General features: G+C 34.0%; 1 protein-coding gene across 1 annotated transcript in view; it reads left to right on the top strand.

Moving 5' to 3' along the window:
• The window catches only part of pcca (propionyl-CoA carboxylase subunit alpha), a 51,343-nt gene that overhangs the window by 7,708 nt on the left and 17,690 nt on the right, over window positions 1-25,945 (top strand). Inside the window, 11 exon segments of the mRNA XM_016277041.1 lie at window positions 2,119-2,232; window positions 2,453-2,506; window positions 11,136-11,267; window positions 15,452-15,488; window positions 15,591-15,676; window positions 16,072-16,149; window positions 17,881-17,890; window positions 18,187-18,289; window positions 19,994-20,144; window positions 22,896-23,039; window positions 25,577-25,651. Of these exon segments, the coding sequence (XP_016132527.1) occupies window positions 2,119-2,232; window positions 2,453-2,506; window positions 11,136-11,267; window positions 15,452-15,488; window positions 15,591-15,676; window positions 16,072-16,149; window positions 17,881-17,890; window positions 18,187-18,289; window positions 19,994-20,144; window positions 22,896-23,039; window positions 25,577-25,651 (984 nt within the window).

The following is a 25,945-nucleotide window of genomic DNA, read 5'->3' as shown; positions in this document are numbered from 1 at the left end:
GGTCGCTGAGGAAATACATCAACTTCGCGCTGTGGTTTGCTGGATCGGCTTTCACTGTGGACGAAGTGGAGTCCAGCCCGGGGTCGTCATGTGGTTGCCGCAATCCCGCCGGCCGCTCCTTCGTCGAATCCGCCGGCCGCACCGTTCTCAAGCCCGCCGGCTGCCACCGCTCACTCTAGCCCGCCATGTGTGACGCTGTGGGTTTCGTTGTGAAAGCGAAACTACTTTGTTTGGCCTTCCAAAAGAGGACACTACTAGAAATCAGTGGTTAAGTTGTATTTACAACTCATGTGTCCAGCGCATTTTATGGAGGACTGTTTCCTGATCCTGGTAGAGTAGACTACAATGCCGGCTGTTCTGACTCACAGACTGCAAGTATGTTTTCATATTTAAAGAATTTGCCACTGATGATTCAAACGTGAGTTTTGAGCAGTGTAGAGTAGCGCTTGTTGTTTGTCATTTATCTGATCACTAATGCAGACATGGTTTTATGTTTACGCAGCACGATGCAACGCAATGCGTAACAAGACAGTATAAGTCATTATAATCTGTAATTATGTCCCCACTGGATGCAACAAATGCCTTGTTTATAATGGGTTTTTAATGTTTTTGTGTCGTCGCTCCGGCTGGGAGACGGCATCACAGTATGGTAAGGGGCGTAACATTTCCGTCACACGCTTGAGGTATTCGGCCAATCACAACGCACTGGATAGCTGGCCAATCAGAGCACACCTCACTTTTCAGACCGAAGAGCTTTGTAGAAATCGAGGCATTTCAGAAAGGCGGGGCATAGAGGACAAACAATAATGTACAGTATGTGGAAAATAATGTTTTTTTTTACCTTAAACCACATAAACACATTTTATTACACCAAATACACAAAATTATGTTCTTTTTAGCAACGTCATATAACCCCTTTAAAATGCAGAGTATTGGGTTAAAAAGTACAATCATTACAACTCACTGAAAATCAGACTAAAACTAGAACACAAAACTTTTTTTTGTCCTCCATAAACTGTTATTAGCAGTATCGTATTTTATAAGCATTAAAAACAAACAAACAAAAAAAAAACATTTTAAATGCATCTGTGTAAAAGTACTTTTTTGGTTGCTTTGCTGAAGGTCAAACCATAAAGCCTGGCACTAGAAACACCAAGATCATGGGATCGATTTCCAGCAAACTAAATGTTAATGACATGAAAACAATGTATGCCTTCTAGGCAGTGTAAGTTTTAGTGGTTAAAAGTATTTGCCAAATGCATTAATTTAATGCCCTTAGAGGGTAGTTAAAGAAACTTGCTTAACAAAATACATATAAATATTTCAGGTCTGTTCAGCTGCCATTAATAATGAAATAAGTGGGTCAAATGAACCTTTAAACATCATAATATAATATGTTTTTAGAAATTAAGCACATAATGCGTCAAACAAATGTTTTTTTTCTTCCTTTATCAACAGTAACCAATAGGTCTGAGAGGAAATCTGCAAATTCTTTTAGGAAATCTGTATACGGCCCTGGTGGTCTATACACAGTAGCCAGAGCAAGAGCTACGATAGATTTCTTTTGCATATCTGACAGTGTAACATTAAGCATTAGTATTTCGAATGAGTTAAACCTGTATCCTGTCTTCTGAGTAACATTGAGAATATCACTATATATTGTTGCAACACCGCCACCACGACCAGTCTGACGGGGCTCATGCTTATAATAGTAGCTTGGTGGAGTAGACTCATTTAGACCAATATAATCATTAGGTTTTAGCCAGGTTTCAGTCAAGCAGAGTACATCAAAACGATTATCTGTGATCATTTCATTTACAATAACTGCTTTGGGTGAGAGTGATCTAATGTTCACCCCAGTCTGTGCAGTTTCCATTAATAATGAAAAAAGCAGGTCAAATTGACCCTCAAAGATCACAATTTAAATAAGTTTGTACACACATGCCACAACACATCAGAGTGTCGACAAATTGCAGAAATGAAAGTCACAAAATGTAAAAAAAAAAAGTAAATAAATCATAAGTAAACCAGTTTTTTCCCGACAGTTAAAAAAACGAAACGTTTTTTTTAAAAATAAGGATTTCAACAATTTTCCTGTGTGTTTTTTCATTCCCTCAGGTTCACGTGAAGGTGGCTGATGAGGCTGTGTGTGTTGGCCCTGCCCCTACAAGTAAAAGTTATCTGAACATGGATGCTATCATGAACGCCATCAAGCAGACTGGAGCTCAAGCTGTGAGTGTGTGTGTGTGTGTGTAAGGTAAAACACAGGGGACTTAAGAACAGTTGAAGCCTAATCCATGTTGGTGTAAACAGGGTCATATGTTATTAACATGGTGCCCTGGACAGTGTTATTATCTATAAACTGAGTTGATGCAATGAAGCTGTTAGATGTCGCCTGTATTATTCTGTAGATGCATGTAGGTAAATATTTTTTTCTTTCTCTCTCTTATAGGTTCATCCTGGCTATGGATTCCTGTCTGAAAATAAGGAGTTTGCCAAGAGACTGGTGAGTTTGCCTTTTCCCTGAAAGAAAAAGAAATGTGGATAGTTAAAGAAAAGAAATATTTAAATGAGTTTGTGTTAGAGTTGGGGGCAGAATAGCCCCTTCACTTATTGTTCTACATTGGCCAGTGTCCCTCCCTCCCACACACACACACACACACACTCACACACACACAGTTTTTGTAATTAACAGCTCGGACCCCCCAGTAGTAATTTAATTAAAGGTGTGAGTTCTAAGGTGAGAAGATTATTTGCAACCCAAATGAAGGCAGAAAGGCCAAAAGGGTCATTTGATAAAGAGACTCATTCCACAATCACATTCGTTCTTTTTTTTTTTTTGAAGGACAGTGCTGTATTTCTTAGAATTTAACCAGTTGTATAAGTCCATTTATGTGATATTGACTGAACTTACATTACCATTCAATAGTTTGTGGTCATAAGATTTTTTAAATGTCTCTAAAAGACATCTCCTCAGCTTACCAAGGCTGCATTTATTTGTGAAATATTACTATAATTTAAGATAACTCTTTTCTATTTGATTATATGTTAAAATGTATTTCATTCCTGTGATGCAAAGCGTAGTTTTCAGCAGTCACTCCAGTGATCCTTCAGAAATCATTTTAATATGCTGATTTGCTGCTCAACAAAAAAATGCTTATTGATATCATTTGTAATATCAGTATTTTTTGTAGAAACCAAGATACATTTTTCCATTTTATATTAATACATGATTATTTGATGAGTAGAAAGTTCAAAAGAGTATTTGAAATAAATCTTTTGTAACATTATAAATGTCTTTACTGTCACTTTTGAGCAGTTTAATGCATGCTTTCGGAGTAAAGGTATTTCTTCACAAAAAAAAATAGAACTGATCCCAAGACTTTGAATGTAGTGTAGGTGGTTGATATTCAATGATCCTAAAGAAATAGCTCACCCAAAAATGACCTGATAATTGTTTCCCTATAGAATAACTTTAATGGGGACTGGAGTGTTCAGGCTTCTAAAAGGACACAAAATGCACCATGAAAGTGTTCTACACAAACTTATAACAGCTTTCTACCAATCTTCTGAATTAAAACACAAATAACATTTAGACTGTGTTTCTGATTAAATAAAGCAGTAATTGATGTCATAAAATCGTGAGTATGTTTTGATTTAAAGGTCAGAAGCTATAGTTTACATGAAAAAAATAAAATCACAAACATGACACTTGTAAATTAAATAATTTAATATATACTGATTTATTCATGAATGTGTAATATGTTATATATTTTAAAACAAATTATGAGCCCTAAAAGATTTTTAGAATTTTTACTACTATTTGGCTTTAGACCATCTACAAATGTTAAATCCTAAAATAAAATGTTAAGGTTACTACTGCATCTTTCTAAAAAAAAAATGCAGCGATTTATTTATAGTTAAAAGAACTTAATTATTGTTTTTTTTAATTCTAACAAATAAGTTCTTGTTAAAAACTAACCAAAATTAAAAATAATTTCCTTATAATTTCCACATAGGAGAGACTTGGTGTTGTTTCCAAGCAAAAGGATATATATCGGTATCGGCTATCAGCCAAAATGAGTTGGAAAAATATCGGTATATGATCGGATATCGGCAAAAATCCAATATCGTGCATCCCTAATTAATGCAATAGCTTTGTTTGAGGAACAGACCAAATTGTTTATTAATATTCTTCCCCTCCAGAGAAATGTTAGGTGCTAAGAGTCAAATCTGATTTTGTCAGTTCTAATTCAGACTGGTTTTGTGAACCAAATCAACTGATTCATTAAAAAAATGCTTGACTCTAAAAGTCAGATTCGTTCAAGAATTGGCCATTGCTAAGTCTCGTAAACCCTCATGGAAAGCTAGGGTAGATATGGACAATTTCGGAGGGTTTCTTATTAAAAATAAATAAGCATAAATAATGCTATAAACTACTACTCCTTTTTTTGTTGTTAAAAGAACATACAGAATATTATTCAAAAATTGTTTATTATGTTTTCCATGGAAGAAAGTAATATAGTTTTAAAACAACGTTAAATTAACAAATGTTTAATAAAATTAAATTTTTTTGGGTGAACTATCCCTTTAACCGCTGTGCCCCAAAATAATTAAGCCAAGCTCTCCAGTACTGACAAATGCATGTGCCAACCTCCAACTGTGCCTCAGTGTTGCCATGGCAACTAAACTCAGCAGCTACCATCTTTTTTTAACCCTTCAATCGATTCTGACTAAATAAGGACATGCTTCGTGTCACGGCAGGCCTCAAACACACACAGAGAGTTCGCATGGGGCCGTCACTCTCTTTTTTTGATCTAGATATTTTCGCTTTTTTTAGGATTCCAGATTTCTTCTGCAAGATATCTTCTTTTTGCTTGGTTTGCTGCATTGTAGAACAGAGAAAAGATGAACAAACAGAGAATAGAGATGAGGGAAGACAACATGCCTCTCTTTCTGTCTCTTCTTTCCTTGTTACTTTTGTCCACAATAGTCAATCATGGTTATTTATTGTACAATATACACATCTCTGGTGCGTGTATCATGCGTTACGTGTCTTACTCTCTTTAGTGTAGTACGACGTGAGGCTCTCCTGGCAGCTGCGCTGATGTGCTCGCTAGATCTCCTTTGATATAAATCACATTCAGGCAGGAGGGAAACACACATGGGGTGTTGTCACAGCAACGGCGGGCTCACGTTGATAGGTTGCCTAGAAGTAGTTTTAGATCAAATTTTCAGCTAAAAATCTAAAATAAATGAGCTTTTTTGGTGCAGTTTTGAAGGCTTTCGGTATAACATCATACTGGTAATCAACAGAGCCTGTTAAAAATTAATCAGCAGGTCAAAATAAGTGTTAAATATTAAGCAGTCAGGGACCGGAATCAGCTCCGCTGAACCCAGATTTATTTATTGTTTAATGTCTCTTTAAGGTTGTCGACTGCATTGATGTAAAGGACACATTTTGATTTGACTGTTATCCTGCAGTGAATAAGTCACAAACTACTGTTTTTCTGACTTTTTTTCTGACTGTTCTACATCGTCATTATGAGGAAAATCTGCCTAGCAACTAATGAATAGAAGCTGTTTTTTTTAGAGGAATTTTGCTGCATTTTTGTTTGTAACTCAGTCATTAGAATTACATGAGTAGGCTGTGCATATACTCCAGAAAATGCTTATTTCATGTGACCCCTTTAGTTTAGTTAACTTTTGTGTTTCTGTTTTAATTTTTTGTTTTATTTATTTCTATTCTGTTATGTTTAGTGGCTTTTTATGGGTTTTTTGTTTGTTTGTTTGTGTTGTGGTGTTTTGTTTTGTTTTAATTAATTTATTATTTTGTCATGTTGGGAGGATTTGTTTGTGTTTTTTTGTTATTTTGTTTCAAAGTTCTTCTTTTTTTTGTTCGGTTTTGTTTAGTTTACTGTTTTTTTGTGTGTTTTTTTAAAATAATTTTTTGTCATTTTGTTTTGAAGTTGTTTTTGTTTTTTTTATTTTATTTAATGTTTTTTTTTTGTGTGTGTTTTTGTTTTGGGGTTTTGGAGCTATGCATCTACTCCAGAAAATGCTTTACAACTCATGTTTATTGATGTGATATGTGATGTTATAGCAAAACTCTACTATAAATGGAAATATACTTAAAGTTGAAGTGTGGAATTTCTGCATCACTAAGGGCACCAACCAATCCTTTGCTAAGTGTTGCATGGGCTGGAATGGACTGTGACTTTGCAGAATGTATGTATTATTTTTCTTCAAAACAGTTTTTAAATTAGGCAGATTTGAGGTTAATACTTCGCACAGCCAACCAAGGAGAAAAAAAGAATTTGGCTACGTCCAAATATGCATACTTTCCTACTATATAATAAACAAACAACAGTATATGAAAAGAGTAGCCTAGTATTCATAAAACATAAGGCCAATAGCACCCAGTGACCTACTTATTTCTTATGAAGTGCGGATCCAGTGAATATAGTTGTAAATGGCAACTGATGCTGTAGGTCGCATGACAATGACACATGACGAATGTAGTATTGCCAGATTACATTCATACGACATACTTATATACTATCGAATGCATTTTTTTAACAGTCAAGAAGTACTTATTCAAAAGAGGTAGATCCTATCTACTCCCTTACTTGACGGCTGATAACAGTAGTATAATGAACTAAATTGTTTATAGTGTTTTTAAAGGGGTCATATGACGTTGCTAAAAAGAACACTATTTTGTTTATTTGGTGTAATGCAATTAATGCAATTTTCACTTTATTTTCTATTTCAATTTGACTGTCCATAACAGCATTGTCTTGACCAGTTTTGTGAGTTTGTAGGTTGAATACCTGTTTAACTTGAATAATGGCCAACCCAGGCTAATTGGAAATGCGTGCCTCTAAATGCATTTCTGCAACACCATTATTACGTTCCTTACTGCACGTTTCAAGGCAGCTTCAAAGTGAAATGTCCAGTGAGTTGAGCTAAAACGCAGGTTCAAGACGTGACCCTGGCACATTTTTGTTACGTTGGTACAGGCACATATTGCTGTGTTTTTATTACATTGATTCCGATACGGTGCGGTGGTTCATAATTCAAATTTCCCAGGAGTGTCTCTAAAAGTTAATGCTCTATCGTGTTGGAAATATCCCCTACACCAAACCCAACCATAAACCTACCTGATAGCATTAACAAATGCAAAACTTGTATAAAAACGGCTTTGTTGATGCAACCGTGCAATTTGAACTTTCTTATATGTAGGTTTGAACTGTTTTGTGGAACCGTAGTTTCACGGGATTCGTACCCGAGCTCTTCACCTCTCAAGTCGAACTCCATACTGCGTGAGCTATACCGAACAAACCTAATTAATATGAAGCTGGATATGTGACGCTAACGTTCAAAAGTATCAGTTTTCAAATGTTGCAGCATGTTAAAATTATTTTGAATTCATAACATGATATTCCTCAGGTAGCTGTGAGAAAATTAGGCTTTATTAATCGAAACTGTGGACCTTCAAATCATACTTTGTGTGAAAAGGAATAAAAGTTGTCAATTTTATTGCCTCTAGTGTTTATTTCAACTGGAAACTGCAGCGATTTGTGTGTGTATAGGTATGTTTTTTCAGTTTTGCAGAAATTTATTTAGAGGCACGTATTTCCAGTGAGCCTATGTTGATAATGGCAGATGGTGGAGGTGTAAAACTAGTCTGAAAAAGTTGAGTCATTTGTTGTGGTTCTGTTTGCTGTTAGTGACACAGAAATTGCACACTTCACCTTTAAATATGATTCAATTTTGAAACAATGTAGCATTAATACATTTTTAGCTAATAATACTACTTTCATCTCTTTTAAACATATTTTGCTGTAATTAATCCCCCTAAAATTTTACCGTGATCAAATCCCACTTAATTTCCTCCTAAATCAGTCCAGAAAAAAGTGCAAAAATCATTCAGATTGTGTGTGGGCTTACAAACAAGACAGAAGTGCCATAGAAATGCATTGCTTACAGAAAATAGTAAATGCAATGATTCACACACTTACAGAAAGTGTACAAGCAACTAATTTAAACCATATGTCCACCTCATGTTAAGTATTAAGCTATTATAGTTTTTGTTTTAATTGCTTTTGATCATTTGTTTTATTTTTTCCAGACATTTTTGTCCCGCTTAGCCTATACTTAATTGCTTTGGATAAAAGTGTCTGCTTTATGAATAAATATAAATAGTTTGGTTTATAACATCTGTACCTGCTCAATTCTCTCTACCTTTCCATCCCCCAGTCACTCTTTTACATTCCCCTATACGCATGCGTGCACACACACACACGCGCAGATGTGTGGGCCATCCACTGCCTTCTGTGTGTGGAAATGAAGATGTCATTACATTAGCAGTTGAATAGCAATACCCCCCACATGAATAAGAGGTGAATGAGCCCCCCATCCTGAATAGCTGCCCCCTCTGCCCAACTGTTAGTACAGTTTTACGCAGCGCAAACGATTGGCCAGAGCCCCTGGGCATGCGCAAGTTCAGCCTAGAGCGCTCTGTTAGGATTACCTCTACAGCCTCTTTAGCATGTTAAAAGAGAAGCGCTTTTCAATAGCAGAGAGGAGATTGAGTTTGAGTGGAGTGTGCGTGTGTGTGTTTTCATGCCTTTTCACTCTTTGGATGTTGTCTTGAACAAGATGTTTTCATTATCCTAGTGTTCCCCCGCTCACATGCACAGTTGTACACAAGTTCTTGACACTTCTAGAAGCTCAGACTCTTTTTACTGTTGTTGTAGCAGCTTGCTGGTTGTCTATCGCTTTGAATGTCCCTCATGTGCATTTGTGCATGTGGTACTTATAAAAATGAACAGGAGGAGGAGAGAGATTGAGTGGCATCTGAATAGGCCCAAGCGTTTTATTGGATTTGATTTTCCAGAACTCTGCAGAGACACTGACAGGGGTTTGAGGGAAAGGTCTCTAGCGTGACTGGGGCCACCATAATTTGTCAGTGTATTTAAACCATGATATTGTGTCCCATTTATGTATTTTATTTCATGTGACCCCTTTAGTTTAGTTAGCTTTTGTGTTTTTAGTTTTTCATTAGTTTTTTTTTGTGTGTATTTTGTTTTGTATTGGAGTTCTTTTTGCTTTTTATTTATTTCTATTCTGTTTTGTTTAGTTGTGTAGTAGTTTTTTGTTATTTTGTTTCAAAGTTCTTTTTGTTTTATTTTGTGTTTGTTTGTTTTGGAGTTATTTTTTATTTTGTTCTTTTTTGTTTAGCTGACTGGTATTTGTTTTCTTTTATGCTTTTTTGGTTTGTTTTTTGGCATTTTGTTTTGAAGTTGTTTTGCTTTTTTTGGTTTGTTTGGTGTTTTTGTGCCGTTTTTTTGTTTGTTTTGTTTTTGTTCTGGAGTTCTTTTCTTTGAGATATTAAAAGGTTGTTTGTTGCTGGACTCTTTTGCCACATTTGTCTCAATCAAGCAAATACATTATTTTATATGACATATTATCATATTTGGCAACAAACAGGTGAGAATTTGTTGGGCTTGCAAACTTCTGATTCAGTGAAAAATATACTCCCATATAGTATTTGTCCACTTTAGTTTTAGTGATTTGTAATTGACTTTAATTGATTACAGAAGCTGATTTTGTTGACACCTTAGTTTGTTTCTTTTCCCAAGCACTTGTCAAGAACAAACAGATCACTTTTTTGGCCTCATTTAGATTTATCCTTTATCTCATGACACCATGGGTCCAGTTGGAGCTGAAAGAGTCGTGGGGTCAAATCCCTCTTTTAATTACAGAGCTCCGTGGGTTCTGCGCGCCTCAGGCATACTATCTGTAGTATATTAGCCAGGAAGCAATAGCCTCCCGATTCTCGAGACTAACAAAGAAAAGAACAGATCTCCTTTTTCCCATTCTTTTTTCTGGCTTCGTTATTTAGATGTATGTTTCTGCAGGCATTACCTGAAGCTACCTTTCTTTACTTCACCCAAGTTCATACCCCGGGGGTCTTTTTTTTGTGTGAAGGGATTTGATTCACCTGGCAACAAATGTTTTGGTCGTTTACCTCTTTGAGGATGAGAGATTTAGATTTTCAAAATGCTGTGCATGGCCAGTGCTTATAGTAAATATGTTTTATATAGGTATGTTTAAAAAAAAAAGTCAAATGAGTTTACATGTATCTGCAGACATAATAATATATAGAGATAATTTATACATAAATTTACAGATTTACACATAAATTAGATTTATATTTGTCTACAACGCTAATTTTGAGTATTTCTTCATAAATCTTTGTATTTACACTACTGTTCAAGTTTGGGGTCAAAAGTTTATTTAATTAATTTTTGCTCTCCAGGGCTATATTTATTTGATCAAAAATACAGTAAAAACAGTAATAATGTAAAATATTATTACCATTTAAACTATATTATGTTTTCTGTGTGAATATATTGTAAAATGTAATTTATTCCTGTTATGCAAAGCTGAATTTTCAGCAGCCATTACTCCAGTCAGTGTCACATGATCCTTCAGAAATCATTCTGACATAATGATTTGCAGCTCAAGAAGCATTTATTTTAATTATCAATGTTGAAAACAGTTCTGCTACTTCATATTTTTGTGGAAACTGAGATATACAGTCCAAAAGAACAGCATTTATTTGAAATGTAAATCGTCTGTAACGTTATAAATGTCTTTACTCTCACATTTGATCAATATAATGCATATAATTGCTGAATGAAAGTATTAATTTCTTTTAATAATAATAATAATAAATCTTACTGACCTCAAACCTTTGAACGGTACTGTATGTTCTTTAAGATCATAAGAAACATACATCAGTCATGTGTGTCCAAACGTTTGACTGGTGCTGTGAACAAAAGTGGAGTCAGGTCATGATTATACGCAGCAGTTTATCATGACCAGAAGAGTACAGCTGGATCACGTAATGTTGAGGTTTGATGTGGGAATAAAACCTGTGGGTGTGCATTATGATGTACGATCAGATTATCTCTGAGTCATGCGAGTCGTTCAGCGTGACGTGACATTTTCTGATGGTTGTCTTAATAGATTTAATGCCTGTAGTCATGATTTGTAGGTAAGATCTGCTCAGAATAAATAACTTCGATGACATAAAATATGCCTTATTATGAATTCCTTCTCTACAGGCGGCCGAGGGGGTGACCTTCATTGGTCCTGACACGCATGCCATCCAGGCCATGGGGGATAAGATCGAGAGCAAACTCATCGCCAAAGCTGCCAAAGTCAACACCATCCCAGGATTTGATGGGGTGGTCAAGGTCAGATCAACGTTTGGGATGTTTTATTTATTTTTTTATTTTTATTTTTGTCCTCAGTCTTTTCACATCCATTACTTCTCACATGCTGTTTATCTTAAAAAAAATTTCACAAACACTTTTTCTTTTGGCCAACTTCATGATGGGTGCTTTATCAAAACCATTTTCTATTACGCTTCTAGCTGAGCTAAACAAACAGCATCTTGATAAAACACAGAAATACAGTACATCACTTAAACTACTTCAGTCTGTGTGCATTGAATTTATTTAATACACGAGTTTCACAATTTGAGTTGAATTACTGAAATAAATGAACGTTTCCACAACATTCTAATTTATTGAGATGCACCTGTATGTGACCCTGGACCACAAAACCAGTAATATGGGTCAATTTCTTGAAATTGAGATTTATACATCATCTGAAAGCTGCATAAATAAGCTTTCATTGATGTATGGTTTGTTAGGATAGGACAATATTTGGGCGAGATACAACTATTTGAAAACCTGGAATCTGAGGGTGCAAAAAAATCTAAATATTGAGAAAATCGCCTTTAAAGTTGTCCAAATGAAGTTCTTAGCAATGCATATTACTAATCAAAAATGAAGTTTTGATATATTTACAGTAGGTAATTTACAAAATATCTTCATGGAACATGATCTTTACTTAATATTCTAATGATTTTTGGCATAAAAGAAAAATCAATAATTTTGACCCATACAGTGTATTGTTGGCTATTGCTACAAATATACCCCAGCGACTTAAGACTGGTTTTGTGCTCCAGGGTCACATATGTGGTGCAGATAATAATATACATATGTTATGTAGTATATAATGTGCAGTGCATGCTTTATACCATTCAAAAATTTGTGTTTGGTAAGATTTTTGTTAATGTTCTTGAAAGAAGTCTCTGCTGCTCACCAAAACTGTATTTATTCGATCAAAAATACAATAAAAACAGTTTGTGAAATATTATTACAATTTAAAACCACTGTTTTCTATGTGAATATATTATAAAATGTGATTTATTTCTGTGATGCAAAGCTGAATTTTCAGCAAACATTACTCCAGTCTTCAGAAATCATTCTGATATGCTAATTTGCTGCTCAAAAAACATTTCTCATTATCATCAGTGATAACAAAAACTATTAAGTAACATGATTATTTACATAAAATGCTTTCAAATGTGTAGTGTCACAGAGAATTCTGGGAATATCAGTTTGCAGTTTTTGACTGTAAATTGTATACTACCAGTCAAAAGTTTTTGAACAGTAAGATTTTAAAAGTTTTTTAAAGAAACATTGCTTCTGCTCACCGAGCCTGCATTTATTTGATCCAAAGTACAGCAAAATCAGTAATATTGTGGAAAAAAAATTGCTATTTAAAATAACTGCTTTCTATTTTAATATATTAAAATGTAATTTTTTCCTGTGATTTCAAAGCTGAATTTTTAGCATCATTACTCCAGTCTTCGGTGTCACATGATCCTTCAGAAATCAATTCAATGTTGATTTGCTGTTCAAGAAACATTATTATTATCATCATCAATATTTAAAACAGTGGAGTACAATTTTTTTTTCAGAAAGATCCAAAGATCACTTTTTTCTGAAATAAAAACCTTTTGTAACATTACACACTATACCATTCAAAAACTTGGAGTCAGTATAATTTTTTTTTATTTTTAAAGAAATTATTGAAATTAATACTTTTATTTAACAAGGATGCCTTAAATTGATCAAAAGTGATGATAAAGACATTTATAATGTTACAAAATATTTATCTTTCAGATAAATGCTGTTCTTAAAAACTTTCTATTCTTTAAAGAAATCCGAGTAAAAAAAAATTTACACAGCTGTTTTCAACAACAACAATAATAATAATAAATGATTTTTTGAGCAGCAAATCAGAATATTACAATGGTTTCTGATGGATCATGTGACTGGAATAATGATGCTGAAAATCAGCTTTGAAATCACAGAAATAAATTACATTTGAACATATATTCAAATAGAAAATATTTCAAAATGTTACTATTTTTGCTGTACTTTGGCTCAAATAAATTCAAATAAATTCAGGCTGGGTGAGCTTCTTTAAAAACATTAAAAATCTTACTGTTCAAAAACTTGACTGGTAGTGTACATTCATTTGTTCCTTTTTACTTCTAAAAACTGTACAATTAACAGCATTTTACTGTAAAATTACATGAAATCTACATGATCTTTTACAGTTTTTCCCTGTATATAGTACGGGAACTTAGTGTTAACCTATTAAGTTTTTTTTTTTTTTAACCTTTAGCATTTTTGCAATATTTTACTGTTAAAATTACACTCACTTTTTACAGTGTACAACAGATTTCTGTTTTAAATCAGTTTTGTTCTTTTGAACTTTCTTTTAATCAAATAATACTGAAGCAAATCAGAGTTTCTACAAATATATTAACTGTTTTCAATAACTAATTTAAGGATTTGAATTTAATAATAATAAATGTTACCCGAGCACCAGATCAGCACATTAGAATGATTTCTGAAGGATCATGTGACACTGAAGACTGGAGTAATGATGCTGAAAATTCAGCTTTGCATAACAGGAATAAATTAAATTTTTACTATATATTCACATAGAACAGTTATTTTAAATTACAATAATATTTAAAAAATATTACTGTTTTGTATTCAATTTATCATCAAATAAATGAAACCTTGGTGAGCAGAAGAGACTTCTTTCAAAAACCTTTCAAGTATCTTACTGACCCCAAACTTTTTCAACAGTAGTGTGTGTGTGTGTACATATACGTGCTTGGTTGCAAAGCTCTGAACTACAGTAAAGCTACATATCAGTCCTCTAAAGCGTCTTTAAACTCTCGTCTCTATTCGTTTTCTCCCTCCCCCTTCCATCCCCTCCTCCTGCATGCTGTTTAAAAGGCTTTTAATGGCCGTGTGTAGTGGCCGTTTTGACACTTCCTGAGCTGATAGGGCTCTATAAAGCAAAGATGTGCCGCATGACACTCTGATTGTATGGGCATTACCATCTGTGAACCTTCTCAACGACCCTGATAACATCAGCACACTGATCACAGTCTGACTCTCACACACACGCCAACATCTCTCCTTTAGTCCCTTCTGCTGCATTTCTCACCTTAGCTTAACTTCATTTAATGCTAGTGTAGAGCTCTGCTGTTAATGTATTTTGACATCTGGTGAGAAAGAACAAGATTAAATATGACCTATTGTCACTAAACTTGCAATCTGAAAGGAATCACAGCAGCAATTTGGGCTGGAAATTATTTTTACGTGCAAAAAACACACAACATAGTAATTGCCCATTGTTTTAGAGTAAATCTGGCAGTCTTCCAAGTATTTGATGTAATTAAAAGAAAAAGTTTGAAAAAAGTTTTTCACGAGAAAATGGAAAAACTTATGTCACAGAAATGTAACAGTGGGCCTTAACACTCATCAATTTGTAATGTTATTTATACAACAAAGTACATTAGATAATTCCTAGATGAACTTTTCAAATGAATTGCCTGTTTCAGGTATTATACAAGTATAAGATTTGAATTAGGGTTTCTTCAAGTCACTTCAGTCATTGTCAACACAGTCTCAGGTGTTGATTTATTATTATATCAATTAAAACAACCCAGTTTCAGCTATTTTCTTTTTGTTACACAATGTTAAAACTTTAGATCAAATTTAAATCCCATTTTAAACTATTGTGGATTTACCCTTGCCTTCATTTATTTATTTTTTCTACTTTTCCAAGTCCTACTTTTGTAATTACAGATTCTATTGTTAAACTTTTGTCCTAGACCCAAGCTTTTTAATTTTGAAACTGAAAATCCATCATAAAATTATTTATTACATTCAAAATCATAAATAGTGGTCTTTTAAAAAATGAAATCTGATCCAGAAGTGCTCTTAAGTGAAGAAACCCACATCAGTCTTTTGGTTTCATAGGGTTAAAACCATTGAACATAACTATCATCAATATGATTTGCTGATCAGGTGACTTTTGGTCAAATCTGAACATTTAACCTTCAATCACAAAATCTGCCTAGGTAATAAAAACTACTATGTTATGTTGCTCCCCCTGCTGGACAAGATGAGGAACTGAATTATCTTATGTGCTGCAGGCCATATCTCACAAACAGTTATGCATTTACTAAGCAAGGTGATGTTTTTTTTTATTTCAGGATGCAAAAGAGGCTGTGAAAATTGCAGGAGAAATTGGTAAGGGTCATTAAAATTTGGACATTTTTATAGTAGTTTTCATCTATCAAGAATAAGGTGATGTGATAAATCAAACTGAGAATGTGTGTCCGTCTCTTGAAGGCTACCCTGTCATGATAAAGGCATCCGCTGGTGGAGGCGGGAAAGGGATGAGGATTGCCTGGAATGATGAGGAAACCAGGTGAGACGTGAGAAAAGCAGATTTAGGGATCTTTTTAAGCAGTAATAAGAACTCTAAGGTTCTTATTTAAATAGTTGTAAGCTTTATTAGACTAATTAATTAATTAAATGAATTGGTTTTAGGTCAGTGGTATGAGGAATCAGGAATGGAAATAAACGAAGTGACCAGAGCATTGTCATTTTTCATTTTGTAATCCACGTTTACATGTAGAAAACTAAGAGACAGACTGTACATATTGCCATTCACAAATCAAACTTATGTCACAGAAATGTAACAGTGGGCCTTAACACTCATCAATTTGTAATGTTATTTATACAACAAAGTACATTAGATAATTCCTAGATGAACTTTTCAAATGAATTGCCTGTTTCAGGTATTATACAAGTATAAGATTTGAATTAGGGTTTCTTCAAGTCACTTCAGTCATTGTCAACACAGTCTCAGGTGTTGATTTATTATTATATCAATTAAAACAACCCAGTTTCAGCTATTTTCTTTTTGTTACACAATGTTAAAACTTTAGATCAAATTTAAATCCCATTTTAAACTATTGTGGATTTACCCTTGCCTTCATTTATTTATTTTTTCTACTTTTCCAAGTCCTACTTTTGTAATTACAGATTCTATTGTTAAACTTTTGTCCTAGACCCAAGCTTTTTAATTTTGAAACTGAAAATCCATCATAAAATTATTTATTACATTCAAAATCATAAATAGTGGTCTTTTAAAAAATGAAATCTGATCCAGAAGTGCTCTTAAGTGAAGAAACCCACATCAGTCTTTTGGTTTCATAGGGTTAAAACCATTGAACATAACTATCATCAATATGATTTGCTGATCAGGTGACTTTTGGTCAAATCTGAACATTTAACCTTCAATCACAAAATCTGCCTAGGTAATAAAAACTACTATGTTATGTTGCTCCCCCTGCTGGACAAGATGAGGAACTGAATTATCTTATGTGCTGCAGGCCATATCTCACAAACAGTTTTGTGTGTGTATATATATGAACTTTTATGAATGCTTTTGTAATATTAGAATAGTAGTGTAGTCATCATGTATTTAAAGACTCAAAAATGTTAAATAAATTCAAATGATATTTTATTTCATTCAAAATATTGTGCCTAGATTCCGACTAGATTACACTCTTTCAGCCAGGTTAATGAGAGAGGTCCTCCTTAGAAGCTTTTTCATTAGTCTTGAAAGAATAAAAACAAAAATTGGGAACAGAACGATTTTTATGCCCCCCAAGGCTGCATTTATTTAATAAAAAATATAGTAGAACTGCAATAATGTGAAATATTGTTACAATTTAAAAATTTTTTTACTGACCACAAACTTTTGAGTGGTAGTGTATCTGCTGGACACTCATAGTTATAAATAGTCCCAGCCTGGCTTATGAATATTAATTAGATGAAACCAGTCCGGCCACCCATAGTCGTAACTGATTACTGAAAAGCAGTTAAGTGGGCACTAGCTTTATTAAGACCAGTTCATTCAGTTTAAATGTGACCCTGGACCACAAAACCAGTCATAAGAGTCAATTTAAAAAAAAAAAAAAATTGAGATTTATACATCATGATTAAATAAGCTTTCCATTGATGTATGGTTTGTTAGGATAGGGCAATATTTGGCTGAGAAACAACTATTTTAATATCTGGATTCTGAGGGTGCAAAAAAATCTAAATATTGAGAAAATCGCCTTTAAATTTTTCCACATGAAGTCCTTAGCAATGCATATTACTAATCAAAAATGAAATTTTGATATATTTACGGTAGGACATTTACAGAATATCTTCATGGTACATGATCTTTCCTTAATATCCTATTGATTTTTGGCATAAAAGAAAAACCTATAATTTTGACCTATACAATGTATTGTTGGCAGTTGTTCCAAATATATCTGTACTAGTTAAGACTGGTTTTGTGGTCCAGGGTCACAAATCGAAATTCATTCTCTTGAGTGCCAACTAAAACTAAACATCTCTAATATAATGATTGTTGCCCAAAATGTGGAATAGAATAGAACAGAGCACAATATAGCAATTCTACATTTTTCATAACTGTTTACAGTTTAAGTTAATTTTCACCCACACTTTTGCATGTATGTGTCTGGTAGACACTTTTATCCAAAGTGACTTACTTTGCATACATATTTTGATCAGTTCTTGCTTTCCCTGGAAATCGAACCCATGACGTTAGTGTTGCTAGCGCCATGCTCTAATGTTTGAGCTTCAGGAAAGTCCACAAAATCATTCTGTTTATCTTTGACTAAAGAGCTTTACCTTGAGTTGCACATTCTACTCAACTAATTATAAATAAAACGTCTAGATTCAGTAACATTCCTGGAGCGCAAACAGTAAAGCATGGCACTAGCAACGCAAAGGTCATTTGTTTGATTCCCAGAGAATGAATAAATGGATAATGAATGCATAATGGATTATGTTCTTTACAGTGACATGGGATTTTTTCTGAGTGGCCACATTTCAGATATTTGTGCCAATGGTTTCTGTTGGTGTTTGCAGGTGTTGGCAGACAAACACGGCAATGCTCTGTGGTTGAATGAGAGAGAGTGCTCCATCCAGAGAAGAAACCAGAAAGTGGTGGAGGAGGCCCCCAGGTTTGAGTAGTTTTTTTAAAAATCTGAAGTCAATTACAAGACAGTCATTGCGAAGGAACAGGGAAAAATATGGTATACACATATGACTACACCATGGTTCATAAAAATTAATTTAAAGGCATAGTTCACCCAAAAATGAAAATTTACTCTCCCTCATGTCGTTCTAAACCCATAAGACCTTTGTTCATCTTTGGAACACAAATTAAGATATTTTTGATGGAATCTGAGAGCTCTCTGACCCACCCATAGACAGCAAGAGTCCTAACACGATCAAGGTCCAGAAACGTAGCAAGGACATCGGTAAAATAGTTTGTGACATCAGGGGTTCAACCGTAATTTTACGAAGCTACAAAAATACTTTTTGTGTGGTGTGCCGCCATTGTGGAGAATATCACAACGCATGTGTCTGCATCCTGTAAACGACACATGTGCGTGTTATGCTCCGATCTCCTTGCTACATAGTTCATATTAAAGCAGTGTTTCAGTTACACAGGTAACCAAGGAAGCGCCGTATGTGGTGTTCCAGAAGCACCTCCTGCTGTCAGAGACTGAATCTGCGTCTCATTCAGAGCTTCTGCTGTTTGTTTCGTTCAGGCATGTAGTATAATTTCACAGCTAGTCAGAACATTCTGTTTTTGCTTCAAACTGGGTTATTATTAAATCAAATGATGTATATGAAATTATATAACTAAATGATATGAAATGATATGTTATATGAATTATTTAACTAAAATTAAATAACTGTAATTACAGATTTAGGTTAAATAAAGATGTCCGTCTTTATTTTTCTTCTTTTTAGGAAACAAATCAAAGAAAAACAAACAAATTCTACTGTTCCTAATATTCTGTATGTTGCTCAAAAACAAAATATATTGTGTTCAGCGGGAAGGTTTTTTTTCTTTTTTACCCAGTCATTTAAAAATAACACATTTTAGAGCTGTAATGACAATACCGTGATACTGTGAAACCGTGATATCTTTGCTTAAGGTTATCATACCGTCAAAATCTCATACCGGCCCATGCCTAGTGCACACTATTGCTGAAAAAATAATAAATCGATATATTGATTATTGCGACAGGCCTACCTTGATCGTGTTAGGACCCTTGCTGTCTATGTGAGGGTCAGAGAATTTCTGGTAATTCATCAGAAATATCTTAATTTGTGTTCCGAAGATGAACGAAGGTCTTATGGGTTTGGAACGACATGAGGGTGAGAAATTAATGACAGAATTTTCATTTTTGGGTGAACTAACCCCTTAATCTAATTCAATTATCTAATTTGGTTGATTTAATGAAATCAGTTAATTTAATTCAATCATTTAATTTAATAAAATGAAACAATAAAAAAGTAAAAAAAAAAAAAAAGTAAGATTTAGAGATAAATAAAGTACAACAAGTAAACTAACAAGAAGATAATGCAGTTAAATAAACTTGACCTGCACTGGTTTCTAGCAGGTAAACAGACATTTTTTTTCATGCTTCAGACCGATAACAGCCGAAGTGAAAGTAAGCATAGCAGTGAAAGCAGTATAGCACAGGCCTGCTCAGAAAACAGTTACCTGCTACAGCATGAGTAATTGTCAGCAAAATTTTGAACCAAAAAATAGGCAGTGAATTCCGTTGAGAGCTGTGTGCAGACAGTACACTACCAACCTTGTGCAGCTACCTACATTACTATATGTTTGTGTTTGTATGTCTGGTTAGCACCTTTCTGGACCCAGACACCCGGAGAGCGATGGGAGAGCAGGCTGTGTCTCTGGCGAATGCAGTGAAATACTCCTCAGCTGGCACTGTGGAGTTTCTTGTCGACTCCAAGAAGAACTTCTACTTCTTGGAGATGAACACACGTCTACAGGTTTGTATGTGCAGGAGTATGTTTGAAACACCATTTTTGCTCTGTTGAAATATATGTTTTTGAAATGAGGAAAATCACAGGCAATTTATCATATATTATAGCCTGTTTGGGTGGCTTTTGAATATTGTGTTGGGCAATGGACGCCATTAAAGTCCAGGCTGAGAACCGCTGCTATTGATGAACCTAAATATCGGTTTCTTTTATTTATGGTTATGGAATAATTAAGTGTTTGTGGAAGAGAATAGTGGGACCTTTAGTTTAACATATTTAACACATTTGTATTGTAGCCTAACATTTGCTGTACAATTTGTCTGAGCCACACATTAACAAGAAGACATGAATTGTAAACAGTGCTGTCTGCTCTGACCATTAGAAAAGTCGACTCTGTTGACTTAAGAGAGCTTTAATTCATGACGTCATACAATTGCATTTCAGGTAGAATTAAATATGAAGGCCAATTATATATTAAGTTCAAGTACATTAACCACTCTGTCATCAAAAAACGTAAAACCTCTTAAAATAAAAGGTTACACTTTACTTGAAGGGGTGTACATAAGACTGACATGACACCTTCATAATCATGACATGACACCTACTTAATCATGACATGACACATGTCATGAATATGAAGGGTTTTTATGCATGTTTATGACAACTGTCATTAAGTGTCATTCGCTCCGTTATGTAATTTTTAATGCAAAGATTACATTGTTTGAGATGTCTTTGTTATGGGCTATGGTTAGGGGTAAGGGTAGGGGTAGGGTTAGGTCAAATAATGTCATATTTGCATTAAAAATGACATAACTGAGCGAATGACACTTAATGACAGTTGTCATAAACATGCATAAAACCTCCTTCATATTCATGACATGTGTCATGTCATGATTAAGTAGGTGTCATGTCATGATTATGAAGGTGTCATGTCAGTCTTATGCACACCCCTTCAAGTAAAGTGTTACCAAATAAAAAATATATATATAATTTAATAAACAGTTACACATTTAAATGAAACTTTCTGTCTATTCAGTCCCCTTATTTTGGCAGCTATAAGATCCAGAAACTCTCTGTAGTACTCAGAAACTGGCTTCCATGGTTAAGAATTGTGCTCATTCTGCCATTAAATATCCCCGTTCAAAACTGCTTGATCAGTCTTTTTTTTTGTCAATGAACGTTAATTTAAGAAGTATAAAACATTTCAATTGCCTAGTTTTCTAGGCAACTTTTTTCATTTTAATTTAGTTTAACTTGATGTACTGATATTGACAAAACACAAAAAATGACTAAAATCTTACTTTCAAATTAAGAAAAGTTTGGAGTGTGACTGTTTGAGGTTGTGGACAGGTGTCTTTTATACTGATAACGAGTTCAAACAGATGCCATTAATACAGGTAACGAGTGGAGGACAGAGGAGCCTCTTAAAGAAGAAGTTACAGGTCTGTGAGAGCCAGAAATCTTGCTTGTTTGTAGGTGACCAAATACTTATTTTACAGAGGAATTTACCAATTAATTCTTTAAAAATCCTACAATGTGATTTTCTGGATTTTGTTTTCTCATTTTGTCTCTCATAGTTGAGGTATACCTATGATGAAAATTACAGGCCTCTCTCATCTTTTTAAGTGGGAGAACTTGCACAATTGGTGGCTGACTAAATACTTTTTTGCCCCACTGTATGTGGGGGCGTGTTAGAACGAGCCGTTTTAGGGGGGCATGGCAGAGTCTTAACTTTGATAAAGAATATCTCTTTGGTTTTGAGACTTTAGTCTTTGCAACTTCAGGGATCTTATCTATGCACAATCAGCTTGTAACACTCCAAAGAGAAAGGAACACTTGAAATCGCATCATATGACCCCTTTAATAAAAACTCACAGTATCTCAATGACACTAAAATAACACTCGTACAGATGTAATATAAAAAAATCTGCAATTCATTTTGTGATTTTAGAAGTTGTAAGAACTGCATCAAAACAAAAACGATAGAACAAAAGAAATATATATAATTTTAGGGTACATCTTAATTTTTGTGCATGTTTTTTATTTGTATTTTTTTATAATATTAATTGGAGGGATTGAATATTAATAAAAAAAATAAAAATAAATTGCTGAGACCCCCTAGTGGGCCCTGGTTGGAGGCTACTTCTTTAATATATGATGACATGATCTGCATGAAAATAACATATATGCAGACCTAACCTAATTAATACGACTGGAATTGTCACCATTAGCAGATCAAAGATGTATTACGTGACATAAAGAAGAACACAGCCCAGAATGAATGTTTGGAGAGATGACTTAAACTCACGTCCCTGCATGAGCACCACAGCTGAATGTGTCAGAGTACATACACTAGTATCTAGGAAGTGTATGTATGTCGATCTTCATCATCATTTCACTTGCCACCTCACTAGAACCCAGAGCCACAGAGGACATCAAAGTGTCTATAAAGCTCATTAGTGTGGACTTCCCAAAGGAAAACACACAGAATGAGGAGGGGCAGCATGGGCAGGAAAAGGATTTAATATTTCCGCTCAAGGTTAATGACTTGTTGTTAGCGGCGCTGTCTGGTTAACAAGACTCTCTTGAACACCTATGTTAGCGTTTGAGTGCGTTTGGTGGGAGGTAATTTGTAGCCTTTTAATTCTGGTGATAGATTCCAATTTTTGCGTATTTTAGTAAAATGAGATGTAAAATGCAGCATGTAAAGTTTAATTTGTACACAGTGGTTCATGTTGTGAGTATGTCTCTCTCTCTCAGGTGGAGCATCCCATCACTGAGTGTATCACAGGACTGGATCTGGTGCAGCAGATGATCCGCATTGCAAAGGGCTACAAACTCCAGCACAAACAGTCTGACATACCCATAAATGGCTGGGCCGTCGAGAGCAGAGTCTATGCTGAGGTAAATCAGCAATCAATACAGTGACTAAAGATCTTAGTATTTCTGAGATCAGTCATGGGCCAGTATTTCAAAATGACCAAAAAAATCAACAGGTAATCAGGAAATTACTGCTGGTCAGAGTTTTTTTTAATTTTTTTTAAATATCTTGTCAGTTGAGTTATTATTGTACAAAATATAGTTTTTGTCATATGTGAATCTTTTAAATATTTCCTCCCATTCAAATGTTAGAATAATAATAATGCTTTTAATTTGCAAAAAAAATACTTAAATTGATTAAAAGAGACAAAAAGACATTTTATAATGGTACAAAAAAAATTATACTTTAAATAAATGCTCTCTATCATCAAATATATAAAAAAATAAAATGTTTAAAAAAACAAATTGTATCAGTTTCCTCAAAAAAATTTAGCAGCACAACTGTGTCTAACATTTAAAATATATATTTTTTCTTGAGCAGCAAATCCGTATATTAGAATGATTTCTGAAGGATCATGTGACACTGATTGAAGTAATGGCTGCTGAAGTTTCAGCTTTGCTTCACAGGAATAAATTACATGTTAAAATATATTTACATCAACAATTATTTTAAATTTTATAGTATTTCACAATATTACGGTTGAATTTTTCTGTACTTTTGATAAACTAAATGCAGCCTTGATGAGCATAAAATCTTACCGATCCCAAACACTGGAACAGTAGTGTACACAAAGTCTAAAAAATTCTATGCACATTATGTGCTTCTCAAAAACATTTGTTTTTAGATGGTTATTTACATTTTTTCGTGCGCTAGTACAAAAAATTAATTTGACATGTCTAAATATTCCCTTTGAAAATATTACTACAACAGGAATATGTATGTATGTGTATATATATATATATATATATATATACATACATACATACATACATGCATGCATGCATACATGCATACATACATCACAATTTGTACAGTGTCCCAACTTTTTTGGAATTGGGTTTGTATATATAAATACAAACTCATGCATGTATATATTTAAGAAAAAGATGTTATGTTTATATATTAAATATATTCATAAATAAAATATAAGAATATGAATATATAAATGTATAAACGTGTAAATAGTTTCAAAATATATACTGTGTGTGTGTATTTATATATATATATATACTGTACATAATAAATATACACAGTACACATGCATATATAATGTAAACAAAAACTTTTATTTTGCATGCGATTAATCATTTGACAGCACTAATGTGTGTGTGTGTGTGTATGTGTGTGTATGTATGTGTATATATATATAGACATTACCACAGTTTATTCGCTATAGTTTAGAAAATGTTAATAAAATATGACAAGAACTCAGAGTTAAACTGTGTCAGAACAAATTTATCTTGATAATGTCAGATAACTTTGATAGAAAGGTATGTAACAAAACATGGTCAGGTCAAAGTGTCAAATCAAATTTTTGGTCCCAAATTTTTATCAATTTTACTGGAAGTCCGTTGTATGAAGAAGTTTTGGGTATAATGTGTCTATTTTGCTATCCTTACTTAATCTATACAACTATACAAATGAACTTTAGTGTCCTGCACCCATATCTGGTGTCTGAATAATTTTTGGTTTGACTGTATATATATATATATATAATATATGCAAATGTATCTTGTAAATTAATCTTCATACTGTATCTGTGTTTAGTTATGTAATGGCATTAAATCTCTAGATATCACCCCATATTGGTCCCATATCTGGTATTTCAGAGCACTTGTTTGGTAGATTGGATAATCTAATGAGGTGACATTTCACCTCAGAAAAAAAGGAAAAGCTACATTGTTTTACATAAGTGATCCTAAATGAATTTAATTGACTTTGTGTGTCATTATTTTCATGACCATTAAGCTTCAGCCATTTTTGTCTGTTTTTGGGGTGAAATCTCATGATCTGGACATGTTGTTGGCAGATTTGTTTCAACAATATTTGTTTCTAATCTTCAGTAGGTCCTGTCCTATTAAAGCATCTGTCTTCATGATGATGGATTATCCTGCCATAAAATGACATTGAATGCTTTAACGTTCAGCCTTAAGATGATTTTCCTTTACATTTCGGTTTAAAAACAGATTAGGTGGGATGCATAGCATTTTCACTCCTTCAACAGATCTGCTTAATCCCGGGACTCACCTTAATCCGTGTCTAACAACCTGTCTTTTGTGTGCTCAGGATTATTATAGTCAGACATGTATTATATTATAAGCCTGACTAACACATATTCAGATAATGAGAATATTGAATTCATCTATATTCAATGAACTCACTCCAGCCCAGTGTGGGTCTTGTGTCTCATCTCATCATGTTGACACGTGCTGGCATGACCCAGTCTGGATTGCAGAAGTGTTGATGCCCGACAACAAGGAGAGAAACCAAGTAGACTGTGTTAACCCATCTTAACTGAGCCACAGTTTGACATAAACTTTAAAGACAGACACTTGAGCTCTTGTTTCCTGTGCTTTATTTCAGAAGTAATATTTTCTCTCTTTATCTCGCTATTTTTCAGGATCCATACAAATCATTTGGTCTCCCCTCCATCGGCCGGCTGTCACAGTACCAGGAGCCACTTGACCTGCCCAATGTTAGTACTCAGATCTGTTTGGCCAATTTTTTTTCTGTTCTCTTGTGTGTGAGTGTGTTGTGGAGAATAGGAACAGCTTGAATCACAACCAAGCTAGAGTCATGACACTTATTCAAAACATTCCTTTTTTCTCTGCCTGAGGAAAAGAAGCGTATTTGCTTCACATGAAGTGAACTGTAATTGGTATCATTTGAGGTATGTTGCTGACTAAAGTTTTAATCCTTTAAAATTTGTATCTATTTTATTTTTTGTTTTAAAAGTTAACATGAATATTTACAATGATAATGACAGATA

Source organism: Sinocyclocheilus grahami, unplaced genomic scaffold, assembly GCF_001515645.1.
Source record: "Sinocyclocheilus grahami isolate Dianchi unplaced genomic scaffold, SAMN03320097.WGS_v1.1 scaffold108.1, whole genome shotgun sequence".
Lineage (NCBI taxonomy): Eukaryota > Metazoa > Chordata > Actinopteri > Cypriniformes > Cyprinidae > Sinocyclocheilus > Sinocyclocheilus grahami.
This window is presented reverse-complemented; position numbering and strand designations above follow the sequence as displayed.